General features: G+C 41.2%; 1 protein-coding gene across 3 annotated transcripts in view; it reads left to right on the forward strand.

The window, feature by feature from the left end:
- The window catches only part of zdhhc5a (zinc finger DHHC-type palmitoyltransferase 5a), a 41,805-nt gene extending 23,348 nt beyond the window's left edge, over positions 1-18,457 (forward strand). The window contains exons 3-13 of one of the 3 annotated variants that reach the window (XM_041786231.1): positions 1,557-1,678; positions 4,776-4,933; positions 5,405-5,577; positions 6,329-6,431; positions 7,247-7,338; positions 7,636-7,762; positions 8,658-8,766; positions 8,847-8,956; positions 13,584-14,674; positions 14,834-14,840; positions 17,388-17,504. In XM_041786231.1, coding sequence (XP_041642165.1) covers positions 1,557-1,678; positions 4,776-4,933; positions 5,405-5,577; positions 6,329-6,431; positions 7,247-7,338; positions 7,636-7,762; positions 8,658-8,766; positions 8,847-8,956; positions 13,584-14,674; positions 14,834-14,840; positions 17,388-17,393 — 2,098 coding nt within the window. In that variant the 3' untranslated portion in view covers positions 17,394-17,504. Of the gene's footprint in view, positions 1-1,556; positions 1,679-4,775; positions 4,934-5,404; positions 5,578-6,328; positions 6,432-7,246; positions 7,339-7,635; positions 7,763-8,657; positions 8,767-8,846; positions 8,957-13,583; positions 14,841-17,387 lie in introns of all 3 variants that reach the window. The other 2 variants (XR_005991842.1, XM_041786230.1) reach the window with 2 other exon arrangements.
- The last annotated feature ends 2,021 nt before the right edge of the window (positions 18,458-20,478 follow it).

Here is a 20,478-nt window from a genome sequence, read left to right on the forward strand (position 1 = left end):
CTTGTGTTTACTTACCTAAATTTTACTTACCTGTCCTTGTTTCTCTTAAATTTCTATCCTTAGTCTTATCTTTGTTTTATCCCCACTGATGTGATGTCGTCATCTTCATGTATTCATTTGGGTGTTTGTTTGAATATATGTATTCAACTCTCTCCTTCTCCCACATCCTACAATATCATTCGTGATATTGTCACAGGTTTCATATCATCTTTCACTGACTCCATTATATTTTAGATTTTATAATCTACTACTGTAACTACCATTCTAGAAATTCTTGTGTCATTTTCATTTTTGTTATTTTTCCTTTGAACTCACATCATGTCCTCCCCTTCTTGTTTGAATCTACAGAGCTCCTATTCTGCTCTGACCATGTTAATGTTTTTATATTTCCTTGAGTTTTTGCTCTTGCTGTGTGTAAAGGACTTTGTAAACAACTGCTTTTAAAAGTGCTCTATAAATAAGGTTGTCATTATCTGTCGATACTGATTTTTGCCTTTTTAAGCTAATATCTGCCGAAACCAGACCAATAATATTGTGCATCCCTAGTTCAAAACACCGCCACCGCAATGTATCTATGACACACTAAGCTTCTCATGTATGCGACAAAGTGCCTTAGGGTTAGCTCTGGCAGGAAAACAGCAGCATTAAAGGAAACTACAGCAGCTACTAGTGGTTGGAGGCTTCATTACAGTTTCAAAAGAGCATTTGGCCTGGATTTCAGGCCCATGTTTAAAAAAAACAGATCATTATTAGTTTTACTGGCCAGTTAATCTTGCACCAGCTAATTTGATGTCCAATTTTAGCCTTTTAACAGGCTAACAGCACACATTCCTAGTTGTTATGATGCCAGACGTATATAACTGGAAGTTAAACTGTATCCACAGAAACAAAAGCTAAAGTTCTACATTATGACAGTATCAAATTTTTAGTACCTTCACTGAATTATCCTGCAGTTCAGTCTTACTGCCACGTGGTTGAAAACCGTTTTATACTATAAGCCGTTCTGGCCAAGCTCCTGCCAGCAGTCTGAGCCCACACCGGTACATACATTTCATTCAGTCCTTTCAGAAAATGCTTCTTTTGCTAAATCAAAAAGAGAGGGCATGTTGTGTTTATTATGTTGTTGCAGTGTTGTTCACACACTTCACCAGTAAATTGATTTACATCAGATAATCAAATCAAGTTTTGCCTCTTTATGCCTCCATGTTGTCGATAGCTGGGGCTAGACGCATTGTTTCAGAATGTGAATGAGAGCTGAACAATTTTGAAAAAATAATTGTGGCTATTTTGACTCTTACTGCAAGTTTGATATGAATTATTGTGTTGACGGGAGTGATCGTTTTCATACCATTCTCAATGTAATTAAGAAAAACATACAAAACTGCTACCAACAATGCCCATGTCAGACTATTTCAACAAGAAATATTTACCAATTAACAGATGGTTGCTTATTTATCTGCTGTTCATCACTTTGATTAAAGCCAACCTGAAAATACGACTCAGGTTTGCTCCATGTCTAGTACCATACCCAGTATCATTATGTCTTCATGTTTCAGGTGTCCGTGGCTTTCAGAGCGTTTCTCCGTTGCTGTACCAATCTATAATGGAGTCATCTTCCTGTTTGTGCTGGCTAACTTCTGTATGGCCACATTCATGGACCCTGGCATCTTCCCCAGAGGTGAGTGTGTGTAGTGGTGGTGTAAACCGTTATCAATACCGTCACCGATTTTTGCAACACAGTCATCATCGGTTTAATGCATGCTTTGTGTTGTGGTGCCCATGCGAGGCTTGACCGCTGCCAACATTAGCAAAGTGACAGTGAACAGCTCAGTCTGAGTCCATTCAGCAGCATGTTTTGCTCTTGTATAACGAGCAGCTGAATGTCATTCACTCATGCCATTATACCTGACGTGCAGTACAGTAGACGGGTAAAACCTGGGGTTCTCCTCTGTAGTTTTGATGCCCAACATTGCAGCTGTGCTCGCTTCCAGAGTGCATCTGTGGGTCTGACAGGGGCTTTAATACAAGTGTGTTTAAACTCATGTCTCATGTATTGTAAGTCCATGTTGAGTCCCATAAGCAGGCTTGAGTATGAAACGAAGTCAGAGATGCAGCTGTAAACGCTGCAGCTGCTTAAAGTCGCCGGTACTGCTGTTGAAGCAAAGTTAAGTTTATGATAAACATAATTATTTCTGTCAATTTCTTAACAGAAAGTACGAGTGCTTTTATCGTGAACGCTCCCAGGACATATGTTACCGTCAGTATCAGTTTGACACACCTCAGCATTACAGAAATAAAACTTAAAACCTCAGGAGCAGTAACAAAGAAGTGAATACAGAGAGAGAGAGACTTAGTAGATTATTGTTGTGTGAGCTTCTGCTTGGACATATGTCCAGAATGCCATCACAGGTTTGTTTAGGGGGAGGAGGGGGTTTGTAGCATCTGAACATGCATTTAAATTTTTAATCCGTTTAAATTTTTTAATACCACGATAAAATACATTTACCAAGAAGGGCAGGAATATGGTGATATGATATTTAGGCCATATTGCCTGGGCATAAGTGCATGCATGGACTGTTTTCCAAGCGGAATGAATGTGATAGAACATTTGTCCTGTCACCTCCAAGACCTCTTCTTTAAGGCTCTGCCCTTCAGACACCATCTATTGAGTGTTACCCAGATGAATGTGAAATATGTCACATGCCATGAAGATGTGAAACAGTCTTTTATGTATGTCAGGGTAGGTCTTAGGGAGGTGTCTTAGCGTTTTTAGATACAAGCAGGGAGGGTTCAAAGGAAAACAGTTGGGAACCACTGATTTGTGGCGCGACTCGGCTCTACTTTGTTTGACTCAGCTCGGCAGCTCATGGGATTTGCTTCTCCATCACAACCGAGCTACTCGTTTGAGGGCACATCTAGAGCCTTTGACGTGGTGGTTTGAGCCTTCCTTGATCTCTCGGTCAGATCTGACTGACTTTACATCATTTTAAAACAAAAATCAAACTGTAGACCAACAGCCTGCATGCCCACCCCCTCACGATCAATAAATAAAACAATAATTCATACTTATCATCACAAGGAGAGAATTTTCTTGCAAATAAGTTAAAGAACAGTCTTCTCACGATTGATTTTGTGGGTCTCTAGATAGCAGAAAATGAATATATTCTTATTTTGGATTGGGCAGTGAGAACAGCATGCTTTACTAGCTAAAGGCTTTTAACTTCTCCAGCTTTTTCTTTTTTTTTTTTTTAAGGCTAGAATTTATTTCTCTATCAGAAGGGGAAAGGGTCAAACTTTTGTTCCTAATAGGTGCAGAAAAAGTTGTAATCCTGGATCTGTGCTTGGTCCTTCCTGATTTCACTCGTCAGTGTGAGAAGCCATGCTTAACTATTGGACCGTAGTATGAACACAGATGTCTTGTGTTTTGGTCTTGTATCATTAATGTTTAAGTCATACAGTGAATGCTGACATCAGACCACCACTGTGACAGAGTCATAGACAGCTGGAGCAGTGGCAGGGATGAAACGTGTCTCCCTGTTAGCTAAAAAACTATAATGGAGGGGGGGGGTATCAGTAGCAGAAGGAGCAAATCGCACCCTGCAAACCTCTTTGACATCAGCACAGCGCACTTTGAGGTAGGACTAGCTCTCTTTGGCCTGCTCATGAGCAGCGCAGCTTGGCTCAGCCAAACTGGTGATAGGAAAGCAACTCAGCACGGCTTGGTTTGGCTCGGCGCGGCCAAAAGTCAAAGTGGAAAAGCCCAATTAGTGATCTGATCGAGAGCATCCTAAATTGTAGTAGCCTAAAAAGATGAACAACTGACCTGACACCCAAGTTAGAAGGGTGTTTGTAGAAGTAGTAGTATTAGTAGTAAGAGTAGTTGTTGATGCAAAAGCAGTAAAGAATTACAGTCTTCTTTGGTTTGATTAAGAATGACTACTGTTGCTTGTCGATTAGTTTAGCTGTAGCTGATGAATAATTGGAGAACACATGGTAAAGGAACTCCTTGTCAACATTTATTTTGAACAATTAACCTGTAAGAATAGCTGCAGGATTTAATTCCAAGACAAATATCACAGAGGGGACAATTCCAATGAGCATCAGATTACATCACGTATCGTGTCATATCCTATGCTGGCCATTGATGTTATTAGATTTTGCCCTATTCATTAGTTTTCCACAGTGAAGTGAATTATGAACAAATAATGGAAATATGATTTCGAGGACAGGACTTTAGTTTTTTTTACTGTTAGGTTCAATCACAGTCACTTCTTTACATTTAAAATCTAAAAAACCAACTCATCTGTAGACCAATAACTTCTGTTTTCTATGAGGTAAAATTCATGTCTTTATGGGTCTGACATTTTTTAAATAGAGTGATGTAACAGCTGTTTGTGGTTAAAAAATCATCTTTCTCTTTAACAAAAAGCTCTATATATTACTAAGAGGAACAACCTGAGCCTTTTAGAGGACACACTTAAATCAGCGAACTTCATGGCCCGTTTGATGGCTGCAGGCTGAAGGATTTTACTTGAGCAAAACTTTATTATTTTGCTGTTAGTTGTTTGAACTATAGACTACATTAAAATACTGCCAAGGTTAAAAAAGTCCCTTGTGGTTTATTTAGATATGGAACATGTAATCAGCCGAGGTAGAAAAAATCTGGTTGAAGATTTAATGAAGACTGATGTTTGTGTATGAGATGTTGGGGCTATAATTATCCCTGGTTTGTTTGTGCGTGATCATGTTTATTTATTGCCTTTACGCCTTTGCAGCGGAGGAGGACGAGGACAAGGAGGACGATTTCCGTGCTCCGCTCTATAAGACGGTGGAGATCAGAGGGATCCAGGTCAGGATGAAGTGGTGCTCAACGTGCCGCTTCTACAGACCGCCACGGTGCTCTCACTGCTCAGTCTGTGACAACTGTGTGGAGGTGAGCTCACACTTGGATAATTTAATTGAACAGAAAACAATTTATGTGCTCAAAGTCTCATTAGAGCTGCACCCTACATACAAACTAAGGCTGGCTTCAAATTAGGAAACCCTGGCCCAGATCCGAGTATGCTTGACCCCATAATCCAGTTCATTTGGTTGATGTGAACGTAAGCGTACTGTACTCTCACACCATGCTGAGGTCTGCTTGGAGACTCAATCTCAGGCATAATTCATGTGGATTTGGGCTTGGTAGGTGGGAGATGTGAACACATCCGTGCCCGAGTACAGATTATTTGTTAATGAGTAGGGTTGTAGATGCAATTCTAAACTTCGCTTAAAAACCATTATATTAACGGGCAACATGAGCAGCTCTGGACCTTTTCATTCTCAAGCTGATGCAGACAGTTCTCATGTTGAATCTGCTGCAGTAGTTTTCATGCACTGTTGTTTTTGAACCTTCATCCTGCAGGACTTTGACCATCACTGTCCGTGGGTGAACAACTGCATCGGCAGGAGGAATTACCGCTACTTCTTCCTCTTCCTCCTCTCTCTGACGGCTCACATCATGGCCGTGTTCGGCTTCGGCCTGCTCTTCATCCTTTACCATCGGCAGAACATCGACCGCTTGCACGCCATCGTCACGTATCCTTTAAGGAATTTTTCCAGGGTTTTTTCTGTGTATATAGTCAGATTATTATTTTTGTAATTAAAGGATATTTATATATATTTTTTTTTTTTAGGATTTTTTTTTTCCTGGTTCAAAATATATCAGAGAAGGTATCTCTCTTACTGTGTTTGCACCGATTACATACTGATCATTCAAATGTAATTCCAAGCAAAGAATTTCAGGAAATCCTGTTCAACTTTATAATAATGTAATGCACCGTGTTAAAAATAAAAGTCGGCACAGCTTTAAAGCTAAAGAGTTAATTTACCCCTTTCAAAACAACTATACCTGAAGTAAGCCTAGGTTTAGTGGGGTTTGGCGGTCCCTCCCTCTGAAATGCTTTGTGTCAAACACTTAATGTCTTGTATTCTGGCTTTGAATGATGAATAAAGAGCTTTTCACCCACAAGTTATAGAATTCGTAATATTTCAAAGAAGAGAGAGCTCCTGGCTTCAAGGTTTAGAGTTTGGGGGACATTTAAAACTGTATTGTTACTTTCAAAGCATTGGAAAAGATGGGAATGTCAGACTTTTTGTGATTTCTTGAAGCATCAGAAGTCTGAATCGTTCATGTTTAACTGGACTGCAGGTCAAGCTGGGGATTACTGAATTAAAAATACAAAAGTCCAATGGGTACTCTATCCCTAAACCCTTCAAAGTATTTTTGTTGGTGCTTTATATGTTATTTCTTATTTTTTTAAAGATTCCTTAACCCCCATGCTCTCAGGCTGGCTGTAATGTGCGTTGCAGGACTGTTTTTTATCCCTGTTGCTGGTCTGACTGGTTTCCACATCGTGCTGGTGGCCAGAGGAAGGACAACCAATGAACAGGTAAGAAAGTGAGAAATGCTGTTGTCAAGATTAAATAGTATTCAGGAGTATTCATGAGGAATGGTCATAGATACGATCAGGATAAAATGATTTTGATGGGAAACAAACAGGAGTTTAAAGAGGTAGTGAACACTTTAACATTTTATGTCAACTGTATCACTGAGGTACCTGATTCAACTATGATAAAACACATCAATGTTGGTGTTATGGCTGAAATTTGCACCAAACTGATAAAAATCTGGATTTTACAGCTTTTAATTAGCTCAAATGGACATCTGCCTTGAAAAATCTTTTCTGAAAAGGTGGGGCTTATGTGATGGTAGGTTACTACGTCACAAACTCTATATAAAAGGTAGAATGTTACTGCCTCTAACTGTCTTTACCATTCAGAGACCACTCCCATCCTCTCCCGCACCTACACTGCTTTGGCTCTGAGAGCTCTGGCTTTAGTAACGCTGCTGCTGGAGCCAACTGACCAAACGGGTAGTGCTCAGAACCACCATAGCCTGCTTAAGGGGACTCTGGAAGGGAAAACTCCTCCACCTCAAAAGATGGCTATGAGGCAGCATGCTGTGGGACTTTGTCTGTGTCTCTCTCTGACAAGGGGGCATCACTGTCACTCCCACCTCATCTGGAAAACCCCATCCTTTTCCCCTCCCTCCTCTCAGAACCAAACTGCTCACTTTCTGTGCATTTTAAATGTAAATGTAGAAGTTATAGGCGTTATTGACATTTTTTCATATCTTCCTTTCATTTTTTTTTTTTTTTTTCTATCTTACTGTTTGTTTTTTCTGCTTTTGTTCTCGTCTCTGCAGGTAACGGGTAAATTCAGAGGAGGTGTAAACCCATTCACTAATGGATGCTGGAAGAATGTCTCACACGTCCTCTGCAGCTCACAGGCACCCAGGTGATTCTGTTTTTACTTTTCTGCACCTGTAAACAGTCACTCTCACAGATAAAATCTGATATCACACAGGCTTCACCTCAATTCACTTCAACAAAAAATACATGAGTCCAGCAAAGACGATCATCCCAGAAGAGGACTGAATGCTGGGCTTCTGGTTGTTGACTCTGTCTTCTCACATAATGACAGAAACAAGACAAGGCTGAGCCTGATTTATTGGCTTCTCTCTAGCTAAAAACCCATTAACACTGCAGCTGTTTAAGTCTGATAGGTAACTCTCTGTCTCTGTGCTCTCTGCAGGTATCTGGGCAGAAAAAAATGTGTGCAGAGCGTTTGTGTACAGCCTCCTTTTCTGAGACCGCAGCTCACTGAAGCCCAGCTGGCTGCAAAGATCCTCGACAACGGCATCCAGGGAGACCTGCACCGGGTAAGCCCTGAAGTACAGAGCGTGCAGAGGGACAAATTAAAACAGTGTTGTCAATATAGCAGTTCTGCATCATCGTGATTGATTTAACATGAGTTTTACAGAGAAAGCATTGCTTGTTGGCAGACAGATGTTATGTAAGTGTGCTGTCCTCATGTAAATATGTGCCAGCTAAGTTTGCATAAAGGCAAGTCCAGATGGCTGCAGCAGGTTATAGGCTGTTTGATTTTTCAAAAACAGAAACCCTGTAAGGTCACATCAGAAAATACAAACCATGAACAAAGGACACAGAAACTCTAGACATGGTGCAGATGACTGATTGAAAGATAAGAATTAAATCCCAGTTAGTCAAGGATAGATCCTAAAACTGAAGAAAGAACAAGAAGAACAGATAAAAAGATCTGATGGAAAAATTAGTCATTATCACGGATGAGTCCAGTAAAACCACTTCTCCTTTGTTTGGACCGATTTGAGCACATGTCTGTAAATATTAGGACTTCCTGTAGACTACTATCCTGTAGTCCTGTAGACACTGGGACAAGGGGGATTGCTTGTTTATGTTTATTTTTGAGGTCATTTAAGCTGCCAGGTAGGTGCAGTCAGGACACTGTCACTGATTAGGATGATCAAGAGGTTATCTTTTATAAATGAAGGTGTAATTTCAGTTGAACAAGTTTTTCTTTGGTTAACCAGCCCTTCTTTTTGGGCACAGTTTGCCACACTAATGAGAAGGCCACTTTCACTGTCTGTGCACGCTAAAATCTGCAGACTGATTGGCTGTTGCGTAATTCTGATTGTGTTAGAGTCTTTGTATCACTTCATGCCACCATCTTTCAGACAACCTTATTATTTCTAACCTTTGTATCTCTGATTCTTTCCTGTTTTCTCTTGTTTTCAGTCAAAGTCGAGTCTGGAGATGATGGAGAGTCAGTCCTGTGATGCCGAGCCTCCACCTCCACCAAAACCCGAGCTGAGATACCCAGGAATCACCAGAGGAAACACAGAGGGTAAAAACTTTGTCTTTATAACTACAACAAGTCATTTGTATAGAAAGTTTGTCTGATATATTCCCCTTTGCCTCCTGCAGAATGCAGTCTGCTGAACAAAGCCCCACCTACCCCCACTATGTACAAGTATAGACCCACCTACAGCCCGGGAAAGAACCACACGGCTCTCACACACGCCTACGCTAACCAGGTAGCACGCATACATACATGCCACAGGAAGCACAGACAAGTGATGAACAAGGACAATAACACAGAACCATTAAAACTCATCTTTTTGTTTTTGTTTTGTTTTTTTCCTTTGATTTCCTGTCGGCCATCTTGGTTTGGTTTCTCAGTGGGTTTCTGTTGATCAGTCTCAGTAAGTGAAGGTTCTGGAAACATTTCGTATCCAAACTTTGTGTCTGTTCTTTGGTGTCTCTCTGGATGTGGGTAAAATACTGTTGAATAGGTTTATAACCGTTCAGCTGCTCCTGTAGGAAGTATGTTATCAGCCAATCACATGGCAGCAACCAAGGCATGTGCAACTGCACTGAAAAAGATCGGGTTTTAGATGGAAATAAGAATCGGACATGATGATTTTCAAATATCATAAAGCCATATTTTACTCACAATAGAACATAAACAACACATCAAATTTTGAAACTGGGATGTTTTTCCATTTCATGAAAATATTAGCTCATTTTGAATTTAAAAGCAGCCTTACGTCTCAAAAAAGTAGGGACAGGGCCATGTTTACCATTGTGTAGCATCCTTTCTTCTTTTAAGAACAGTCTGTAAACATCTGAGAAGTGATGAGACCAATTCCTGGAGTTTTGGGAAAGGAATGTTGCCTCATTCTTGTCTGATGTAAGACTCTAGCTGACGTGATGCTCTTAAAGTTTTCTATTCGTCAGAGATCTAGACTGAAGGACCTGGACTCTTCTACCGTGAAGCCAAGCATCCCAAGAATTTGAAATTTTGATTCATCTGACCACAGAACAGCTTTCCCATTTTGCCTCAGTCCACTTTAAATTAGCTTTGGCCCAGAGAAGCCTGCAACTTTTCTGAATCCTGTTAGAATATGGCTTCATCTTTGCATGGTCCAGCTTTAACTTGTATCAGTGAATGGCATGGAAAACTTTGGCCTTGTCCAGAGATATCTCCAGATTCTGTAAATCTTTTGATGATATCAGACTGTAGATGGTGGGTTATTCACAATATTCACAGTTTTACATTGATATTTTTCAGAAATTGTTCCAAAATTTTTACTCTGTGTTGCAGATTGTTGAACCTCTGCCCATCCTCACTTAAAAGACACTCTGCCTCTTTAAAATTAGTTGCAAAATGCTTCTACAGCTGTTTTTTTATTAGTACCACTTACTTCCCGCCTTTTGTTGCCCTGTCCCTATATTTTTCAGATGTAATTCTACAGCGGTAAAAAAGCACTTAATTAAAACAGTCTGTTGTTTGCCGTTGTCTGTGCTCGCATTGGAAGTCAGCAGCCAGCTTAATGCTGTGTTTATGTTCAGTTTGGGACGAATTTGCCCAGCTTCCAGCCACGGCGGGTTATTAAAAGTTATGAAACAGTGATTTGTAATGTTATCCCAGACTTCTGCCTCTCCTGCTCTGGCACAGAGACGAGCAGTAGGCTCTGAGACAACAGTGCACTGTAATCCAGCTCTGATCAAAACAACCCAACTTATGTTAATTATTGATGATATCAAAATGCACTGAATCTTTCTAAAAGATTGTTAAAATTCATTCACAGCAGTTCAGGACTGAAACGTGAAACAGAGGTTTATCTCGGTATTTGTACTCATATCCAGTTCATCTCCTCCCTCCTAACAGACCTGTGTTCTGCTCCTTACGCTACATTTCCATCCTTTCTTTTTAGCTGTTCCTCTTCTTTTACTTTGATTCCTCCTCCCCAATCAGAAAAATACCTCCTGTAGATTTATTCCCAACAAGTTATTCCCACGTAGATCCGAAATGTTAACGAAATCTTTTTATCGTTGTTTGTTGAGGTGCTCCGTAGCATTGTCCTATGAGTAGACTTCCTTCCGTATGTGATTTTTCTTTTTCATATTTATTTTTTTATTTTTCTGGGCAGCTCTAATGGGGACAAAACTTTTCCTGAGAGTTTAGATTGAGGTTGACTATGATCCTTCAAAATAAAGTGTCAGAATGTGAGACGAGTTAGAAATAAAGAGCAACTTATTTCTTTCTTTTTTATTTATGGGCTTTAGAGACAGAAAAATGAAGTGTATATGAAGTTTAATCTTTTTATAATGTGCACTAACAAAATAAAGTATCGTCAATGTTTGTATAAATAATGTAGTTTAAGATTTTAAGCCCTTGTTTAATCTATCGTGTTGGTTAAACAATAGAATGGTATATTGCTTTTTTTTGTTCAAAAATGCATAAGATGAGGACGTTGAATAAAAACAATCACACTTTAAATTGCAGTTGCAATGTTAGAGGAAAAAAATGCAGTCAGAGTATTTTCCCAGATGTTTCAGCCCGTGCGTGAAGTTGATCAGCCTGTGGCTCTGCTGGGGTGTTACCCACAAATTCCACTTGCTCTGTGTCTGCAGCGTTGCTTGTGTACCTTGATTTTGCTTCCACAATGAGCGCATTGGCCCACTGATTGTGTTCATGATGCAAGTAATGCCCAGCCTTGAGCAGCTGGAAAAGAGAGATCAAAAGATCAAGGGAGAATAAGGAGTTCATGTAGGAATTGCCAAATCATATGATAACTAGGGCTGAACCATTTGGAAAAATGATCTACTTGTGATTTTTTTTCCCCCCCAATATTGCAATTTCAGTTTGATATGCGATTATTTGTCAAGTTCCTCAATTCATGTGTTTTCTATTATACAACATCAATAAATAGGTATATTATAACCAACACAATATATTAAATTAAACAAGGGCTGATCAATTTTGAAAAAATAACTAATTGGGATGATTTTGACTCATATTTCAAATGGATATGAATTGTTGTATTACAGAGAGTGATTTTTTTGTCATTCATAAGAAGAAAGTACAAAATTTGAAGAAATTAGGATTTTTGTGGACTACTCAAAAAAATTGTACTTGAATAATTGCATGGTATGTTGTACCTAATGTTTCTACTGAAAAAAAAAACCCTGATATTTTGCCACAAATTTCAGGTTAAACAAATATTGTACCTCCTGTGATTTGAAAATTGCATCAGGCCATATTGCGATTTAATCTCATTTTTGATTACTTGCCCAGCCCAACTAGGATGCATTATATTATCAGTAATATATCGGTATCATCAGATAAGAACCTCAAGAGTTAAAAAAAAACAAAGTTAAAATGTCTTCTGATATTTACAGCCTATATGTCAGCTATACATACTGGCAATTGAACACATATATCTGCCTTTCATATCTGCAAAATGTACAGCTGTATACTCAGGTATCAGTGGTTGTCTGTAGTAATAGCCATAATAATGACTTTATTCATATAGCACCTTTAAAAACAGATGTGCTTTTACAAAGGCATGAACTCAATGGTTAATAGAATAATGAACCAAACACAGAAGGTCTTAAAGGCAAGCAATAAGTCAGAACAAACTGAGGTAGAAAGAGTCAACATAAATTAACACAATTTGAAGGAATGGAAATAACACAAACTATCTTGACAGGTCATTAAAATAATAGATAATGAAAATAGTTAGAAAATGTGAATATGATATGATACAATTATCAGAAAAAAAAACCCTGACACATAAAAAGAGGATTGAAAACAGTTAAAAAGAGATGGAGCAAGTAAGTGAAGTAAAAACAGAGGTGTAAAGACGGCAATAGCAAGAAAAGAAACAGACGGAGTAAGAGTAGCAGAATGAATTAGAGAGTGATGTAAATGAACAAATAATTAAAGGAGCTATCATATAAAAGCAAGTCTTTAAAAATAAGATTTAAGGAGTAGTTTAAAAGATGATCCTGAGTCTGAGGTTGATCCAAAGCTGAGGGGCCCCTGACAGCAAATGCCTGATCTCCTTTAGATTTTAGTCTCGACTTTGGAACAACCAGGAAGCCCCTGGCCCAAGATCTAAGGCTGCTAGATGGCCCTTATGGGATCAGTATCTCAAAAAGATAACCCAGGCCAGTCAGCTGATTATTGTCAGGGAGAAGATAAGAAACTACAGAGCCACTAATGTAGACAAGCTGAAGGCTGCTATCAGAGCAACCTCGGCTTCATAACACCCCGGCAGCACTGTTGCCTCTGTGCCATGCCGCACTGACGCAGCAGTAAAGCAAAAGGAGCCCTGATCAAGAACATAAGTTTATGGAAGTTCCATGTTTCTGTATTATAAACCCTTTTTGATTGCTTTTAATATTTCACATCAATGGATTTTTTGCTTTAATGAGCTGTAGGCTTAGATGCAACTGTATATGACCTTGTTTTAAGCACAGATGACTTTATTGACTGTAGGTCCAGTAATAATGAGCCTTTTCCCTCGTTTTCTCTTAATATTTTTTAAAGAGAATATAAAATAATGAACTAAAATACATATTTTGTATATTTTAGTAAATCTTAATTAAAGTGAATACGTAGGATGTCTAAACATTCTTATTATAGCACATTTAATCTCATCAGAACAAACATTCTCCTGCAAAGAGAAGCGTTCAAGTCACAGCTGGGTTGTGGTGTAGAGATGTCTCCACTAGAGGGAGCTCCAGGGGTGTAGAAACTAAGGGTGAAGCAATGGTGTGCCTCTTTCCTCTTATTTGCTCAGCTTCTTGTTTCTTTTCCTCCCTGCCCTCCTCTCTTCACTCCCCCTCCTCCCTCCTCTCTGCCTCCTCCAGCTGAGTCGAGGGGAGAGCGTTGGCAGTGCCAGAGACTCCTCCTCCTCTACCTCCTCCCTCCTCCAGGCCAGTCAGCAGCCTGGTTTCCGCTCCCAGCCCAGCCTGGACCGCAGGGACACGTCGTCGGACAGAGCGGGAGGGGGAGGAGGTGGGGAGAGGAGGGAGGGAGCAAGAGAGGGCAGCGGAGGGGGCATCCCCGGCTACACCCTGGGCGGACGCTCCTATCCCTCCTTCTCTGACCCCACCGTCCTATCTGGAGTGGCGTCCCGATCCTCCAGCTCCACCCACACCTCAGCAGGTGCAGCACATGTCTCTGAGGCAACCACCACTTCTACCAGCTTCAAGAGCTTAGCCAATCAAACACCCCCACCTCATCAGCCGTCACGTAACGGGAGCCTGTCGTATGACAGCTTACTGGCAGGTGGGGAGGACTCAGCAGCCCCTGAGCTTTCCTCTGGGAGACCCTGTTCACCAGGAGCAGGCGGCTACACGTCGCCATTTTCGTCATCGCAGCAGAGAGGAGCAGAGATTCACTCCCAGTCCTCCCAGTCCCCCCACCACCATCACCGCTCCTCCCACCAACACCACCACCCTTTCCTCCACCGCTCTTCCTCCACCTCCTCCTCCCCTCCTCCTGCAGAGCGAGAACGCCTACCAGGAGAGCCCCACACAGGAGTTCATCCTCCGTCAGCCAATCAGACCCCTGCTCCCCCGCCAACCTCTGCCCCGCCTCCTCCACACCATCATCATCACCACCATCACCATCACCACCACTCCCATCATCACCACCACTCCTCCTCTTCCTCCTCCACATCCCGCCCTCCCCGCTTCGCTCCACCTCATGCTCCGCCTCACCATGCTTACCCCTACCGCACCCGCTCCACAGACACTCCCCTGGGCCCCACCTCCACCACCCACCCTCCCCGCTCCCCGCACCCTCCACCTCTGGGCAAGTCGCTTTCTTACTCGAGCGCTGCGGCGGCTGAAATGCAGTACCGGCTGGTTCGAAAGGCCTCGGCGTCAGCCGGAGCCAACGCAGCAGGGGCGGGAGGAGGTGGAGGGATGGGAGGAGGAGGAGTTCAAGCGCCGAAGTGAGTATGAGTTTCGCCTTTTGTCGGGACGACTGGTTTGCTGCTAACCCTGAAAAATAAACAAAAAAACAAACGCCCGCCCGCCTGATACATGACTACCTGACTGACTGCTCCTCCTGCTCCTCCTCCCTTCTCTCCTCCTCCTCCTCCTCCTGCCAGACTTCCTGTGAGTTCCTCCTTCTCTTCCCTCTGCTTGTCTTCCATTTGTTTCTCACTGTCATAACGATAATCCTATCTGCATGCAGCTTTTGAGCTTCTGCAAAAAGCCGAAAGCACAGTTACAGTGAATGCATGACTGATTATTAAGGATGAAGAGTGTACATGACCATTAACAATGGAGGTTCAGTTAGTATGAAACAGCACAGACAACACTACTGAGTAGAATTTAAGAAAACTTCAGGAAGGTTTGCAGGAGTCCAGGTAATATGATTTAAATGGGATCATATCAAAGAGTCTTTGAAGAAATTGGTAAAATAAGGCAAACTTCAAGAGGACATATTTTACCCTTTTAAGTTTATGTTAGTCTCAGAGGCCCCCAAAACATGCCTGTGAAGTCTGTTGCTAAAAAAATACTCCAGTATTGGATATTTGCATGTCTAAAAAAAACCCTCTGTTTCAGCCCTGCTCAGAACGAGCTGTTTCTGTCCGTCACTTTAAATGTTACTGAGCTGTTTGACTCCACCCCTCTCAGGAAATGGATGTGGCTTTCCTGAGGATCAGGAGAGGAAGGCGGAGCTTTCTTCCAAGTGGGGAGGGCCAACTGAACCTGGGGGCAGGGCTAACTCCCACCATGACATCATGAGGGGAAAATCTGAGAACGGCTTGTTTTATCACACATTTTCTTAAAGCATAATATTTCCCCTTTAAGCTTTAACCCTCAGGCGTCACTTAAGGGTTGTACATTTTAAATTGGATGGTACACAAAAACTAACAATGCATCAAAGTCAATATTTTGGCCATACCAGTGTTAATTTTGGCAGCTATTCTTAATTTTAGTCTTAGTTTTAGTCACACTTTAGTCATTTTTAGCCTTATTATTTTTAGTCTGGTTTTAGTCCATAAAACGTCCTCACGTTTTAGTCTTTACTTTTAGCCCAAGCATTTATTTTCTTGCCTAAATGTGATACCAAACCAAACCTGGGGTCCCTGCTTTCTACTGCTGAGAGGCTGAAGAGATGCAGATGCACTGTCTTTTGACAGATTTACCCACAGTGGAGAAATATCACAGATTTTGAATGAACGACGAAAACTGCATCACAGTTTGGTCTAGTTTTAGTAATCCTGAAAAAAAACTAAACTTAGTTTTTGTCAGTTTTAGTCATCACAGATCTATTTCTGTTAGTCTTAGTCTAGTTTTTGTCATGGAAAAAAAGGCTGTTGACAAAAAGTTTTAGTCATAGTTTTAGTCAAAATTAACACTGGTCCACGCTGGATTTAGAAATGATATCCCAGCCATCCAACATTTGGTTTGAGGAAGAAATTGCATTTTTTTGCCTTTTTTAATAAAAAAACAACATTGACTTTAAGTAATCAAACTGGCATTTAAGGAGTTAAAATCCTCAAAATGATTGAATGTTTGGTAGTTTTGAGCACAGCTGAAGTTGTTTAAGAGATTTATGCCAAAAAAAGCAGAAGAAGAGATCAATCTGTTACGTTTTTATAGCAGTTTTTTGGAAGTGGACATTTTTGTCCTTAATGACTTTAAAGGGTAGTGAATTTGTTTCACACTGTTCCCCTGACCTATAACAGCAAGAAAGCCAAGAAAGAAACTTTGTTACAAAAAATTAGACAATATGGACTAACACAGCCGAAAAGACAAAAAATTTGCCCAAATGGACAAAAATGTCCCTAGTGATGCCTGAGGGTTAAACAAGTATTCCAACCACAGTTGGTTTGTGTCCACTTCCTACATATAGTTTATCAAAAATAATTTTTCTTGTCTTCTTTAATGTGAGACTAACATTCATAACTCTTCCTGACATTAGGGAAACCTCTTCAGAATCAGTTGTTTGTTATACTGGGAAAAAAAGCATGAAACTGTGTGATTCTTACCTTCTTTTAAAATGTATAAATGTCCTAATTCAGACTTTTGCATGACAACAATCAGTGTTGGTTTCCTGACATGTTGACATGTTTGTTTCCCTCCTTTCTTTCCACTGTTAATGTTATTTAATATCTGACAGCTGCATGCTTCAGTTTTAATGCATTAAGACTTTGACCTCATGAGCGTCTCACTGTGTAACATATTCATTTTGTGGATGTGCTCAAAGCTCCTGTGAACAGTTTTATTTTCTTACCAATCAGACAGAATTAAGACTTGAATCTCTTTATGCAAAGCAAAGAGCTTACCTTACAGAACAGCAATGTCAGTGGTACATTATGCTAAAGTTACTAGCAGCGTAGCATCAGTTAAGTAATGTTATAGCTACCTGACATGATCAGAACATCACCTACTGTCAGTATTAAAAATGTCCTCACTTACCATCAGTTAAACAGATGAGGACAACATTATTAGCCCCCCCCCCCCCCCAAGAGAAGGTACAACCCAAAGGGCTTTCTGATTGGTGGGTCAGAGGACCCCGTCAGAGTGCTAATAGAGGGTCAGTTTAACACTAGAGGTGACCAGAGGAGGTGTGCAGTTAAAGTTAAAATGCTGAGCCACGTTTCCTGAATCCTCACTGTCTTTTTCCTTGTGTTTTTTTCTCTAACTCAGGGATGAGCTGATCCAGATGAACCCTCTGAGTCGGACCAACGGCGCTCAGCCCTTCTCCCCCACGTCTTCCTGCTCTGCCCCTTCCTCTCCCTCCCACCCCGTTGGCGTGTCCGCCCGGCCCCCACTGGCCTACCCCAGCTCTGCTTTGCTGCAGAGCCCCGCCCACAAGCCCCAGAGCGGGGGGGTAAAGAAGGTGACGGGCGTCGGGGGAACCACCTATGAGATTTCTGTGTGAGAATCGCCTGGCCACCACCTCAAGGACCAATGAGATGCAGACGTCTCCCTTCAGTTCAGGAGACACTGGGACGTCTGAGGATGCAGTGAAACATTTAAGCACATCTTGCTCCTCACTGGCTGATTAAATGTGGAGATAAACTGAACTCCACCTCGATGACTTGACTACAAAGATGGCAGATGTGAGCCAGGACTCTGGTTTGTAACAGACTTCTTATTTTTGGACCAAACAGAAAGGAGGATTCATCTCATTTTTTGGTTTCATCCTCTCTGTAGCTCAGTGGGTAGCACAGGTGGGTCTGGGTCTTATATTATACAAGTACAGCAGCGCAACGCGTAACCACTGCCAGGTGAGGAGCTCGACCCCACACTGGGTCCAACAAGAGCGCTGGACTTAATGGGTCATATCAGCACTTTGGGCTGAAGCTGCTGTGGTTTAAAAAGGTGCGGCTGTTAATGTTTCATCATTTTTATGCACACTCTTTGAATTATAAAGTCTAAAAACAACAAGGAGCCTAGTCAGAGTGAAAGTAATCCATTCACAGATCGCCCAAAAACCAGAGAGGATGTCAGAGAAGCCGTTTATACCACTCATGCATTAATGTTTGTTTTGGGCACACGGATAAAAAGTGGTAATCCTCAGTGCTTTGTGTGGACGCATTAAAAGCGTACTGTAAATGGTTTGATATTCAGCAGCTGTGACTGCATACAGAGGTGGTCTGAGATGCCTTCATCAGGACTGGTTTGACTGTTCAGACTCCACCAGTACTGGCATGCGTTAAAAACTGCCCCGCCAACTGATGCATTCTCTCCAGTAAATAAAATTGGTTTATTTACATCCGTCCAGCCTCGCTGGTAGTGATTGGATTTCTGGATCTGCTTTGGGTTGAACCATGCAAGTCCTTACTGACAACAGAGTTTACCCTCTACTGATCAAGTCGTTGCACCAGCTTCGATAGTTTCCACATAGGCTTAAAGACCCTGTAAAGTGAAAACAAATCTGTATTTAGGTTTTTTCGTATGACAGGTCACTGTGTTATGAACCTCTAGTTCAAATTTCAGTCAAATAAAACATCTCTGAGTTTGTAAAATTTAGCTTCCAAATCATGAAAACTTTGGTGGTAAAATCTGCTCCAGGATGGTGTGGGTGTGTCTGTATTAGCTTAAGCCACGCCCACTCAGGAGAACTACAATCCTCTCTCATTTAAAAAAAAAAGTTACAATCTGAATGGAGGAAAGCTCTCACACTATTATTCTGACCCTTGACCTTATGTTGACCTTATGAGCAGAGCGCAGCTATCTGGCTCTGTGCCAGAAGAGACTAAGTCCTTTTCTTATGATATCGGCCCGCCCCTAGCTGGTGCAACAAGCTGCTGGATTATTCATCTGTAAAAAGAGCCGATCATCCAGCTCCAAAACAACTCGTCTTTGGAACCATTTTGGCTTCTTTTATGCTTTATAAGGCAACAAAATCGAGAGGGGTCTGGCTGCAGACCGTCAAACTCAAACGGCCCCCCCAGCAGACCGCTTATGTGAGATGCCGCATATCTCAGACGAAAGCTTAGTACTGGTATTAGAAGAAGAAGAGGGGAGCTAATGCCAACTGCATATAAACACCAACGAAGAAAAAGAGGATGTGACATCATTAGTCGGTATCAGTAAATATTAGCTTAAAAAGGCAATTATCGGCATTGGCAGGTATCAAAATTTCTGCTGATATTTACATCCATTATTTTGCCTGTTTATTTCAGCATATATCGACTGTAAATTTTGTCCATATGTCCTAATAAAGTAGTGGAGTTTTAGTCTGAACCAACACACCTATGTCAGGTGAGGTCTTTCTTTAATTTATCCTCATTCTTCAACTTTTAAAGTGTTTTTTGAGGACTAAAGTTTGTTTCCGTGGTCATCCTTAAACCTTAAAGTGTCCAAAAGGACTGAAATTATTTGTCCAAAAAGCATATTTAAATATCAGTATCGGCTAAAATGAATATCGTGCATCCCTAGAAACCAGCTCTCTAATGGGAGCCTGCTCCTTTTGTTCACAACAGAGCCGGCTCATGAGAGAACGCTCGCTCCTGACTTGTCGTCTTCAACTGAGTCGTCGTCCCAGTCTGAGCAGGTTTATTCGTTAAAAAGTAGATCCCTTTTTCCTTTAAAGAGGCACCATTACTTAACTTGTGGCTAATGGCTGTGGCTTCACGTACACAGCATGCAGGAATACTAAATCACAAGCTGGACCAGTGATTCCCAAAGCAGGGCCGGAAGCAACAACAGTGGGGCTCAGCAAGGCTAAATCAACAATGCACTGCTGGCAAAGCACGGTAAATTTGTGAGAGTGCATCCAGGTAAATGTGGGGCTAACAATAAAACAAGCAGCGATAGGTGTTAAAGAGGGAGTCATGCTTCTTTCTTTCACTACATCCCCCCAGCCTGAGATAGTTTTTTCTGTCTTTATCAGTACATGGTTATGTGCTGATGTGTACGGTGGGGTTTGGGAGCTTGAAATATTTTCACCTGCCAAGAGGGGGTCAGAAATGATGTATGGGCTGTTGTTTGTAAAAGAGGCAAGTGAGCTCTGATTGCAGATCTAAACTGAAGGTGTGTTCTTAATAAATAATTTGAATGCACAAACCAAAGAGCAGTAAACTTGGTATCAGAATGCCCAAAACAGATGTTAATGCAAGGTATAAACAACCTAAAATGTTTGAGACTCAATGTCTGTTATTTTATTGATCCCTGTAATTAAGAAGTACCTATATTTAAAACATTTTTTCATCATTAGTGTGTAGAACAGAAAGGAATCCATCAAGAACTAACTGCAAACTCCTGTACACTGTCTATATTGCACTCCAGA

Source organism: Cheilinus undulatus, linkage group 4 (genome assembly GCF_018320785.1).
Source record: "Cheilinus undulatus linkage group 4, ASM1832078v1, whole genome shotgun sequence".
NCBI classification, from domain to species: Eukaryota; Metazoa; Chordata; class Actinopteri; order Labriformes; family Labridae; genus Cheilinus; species Cheilinus undulatus.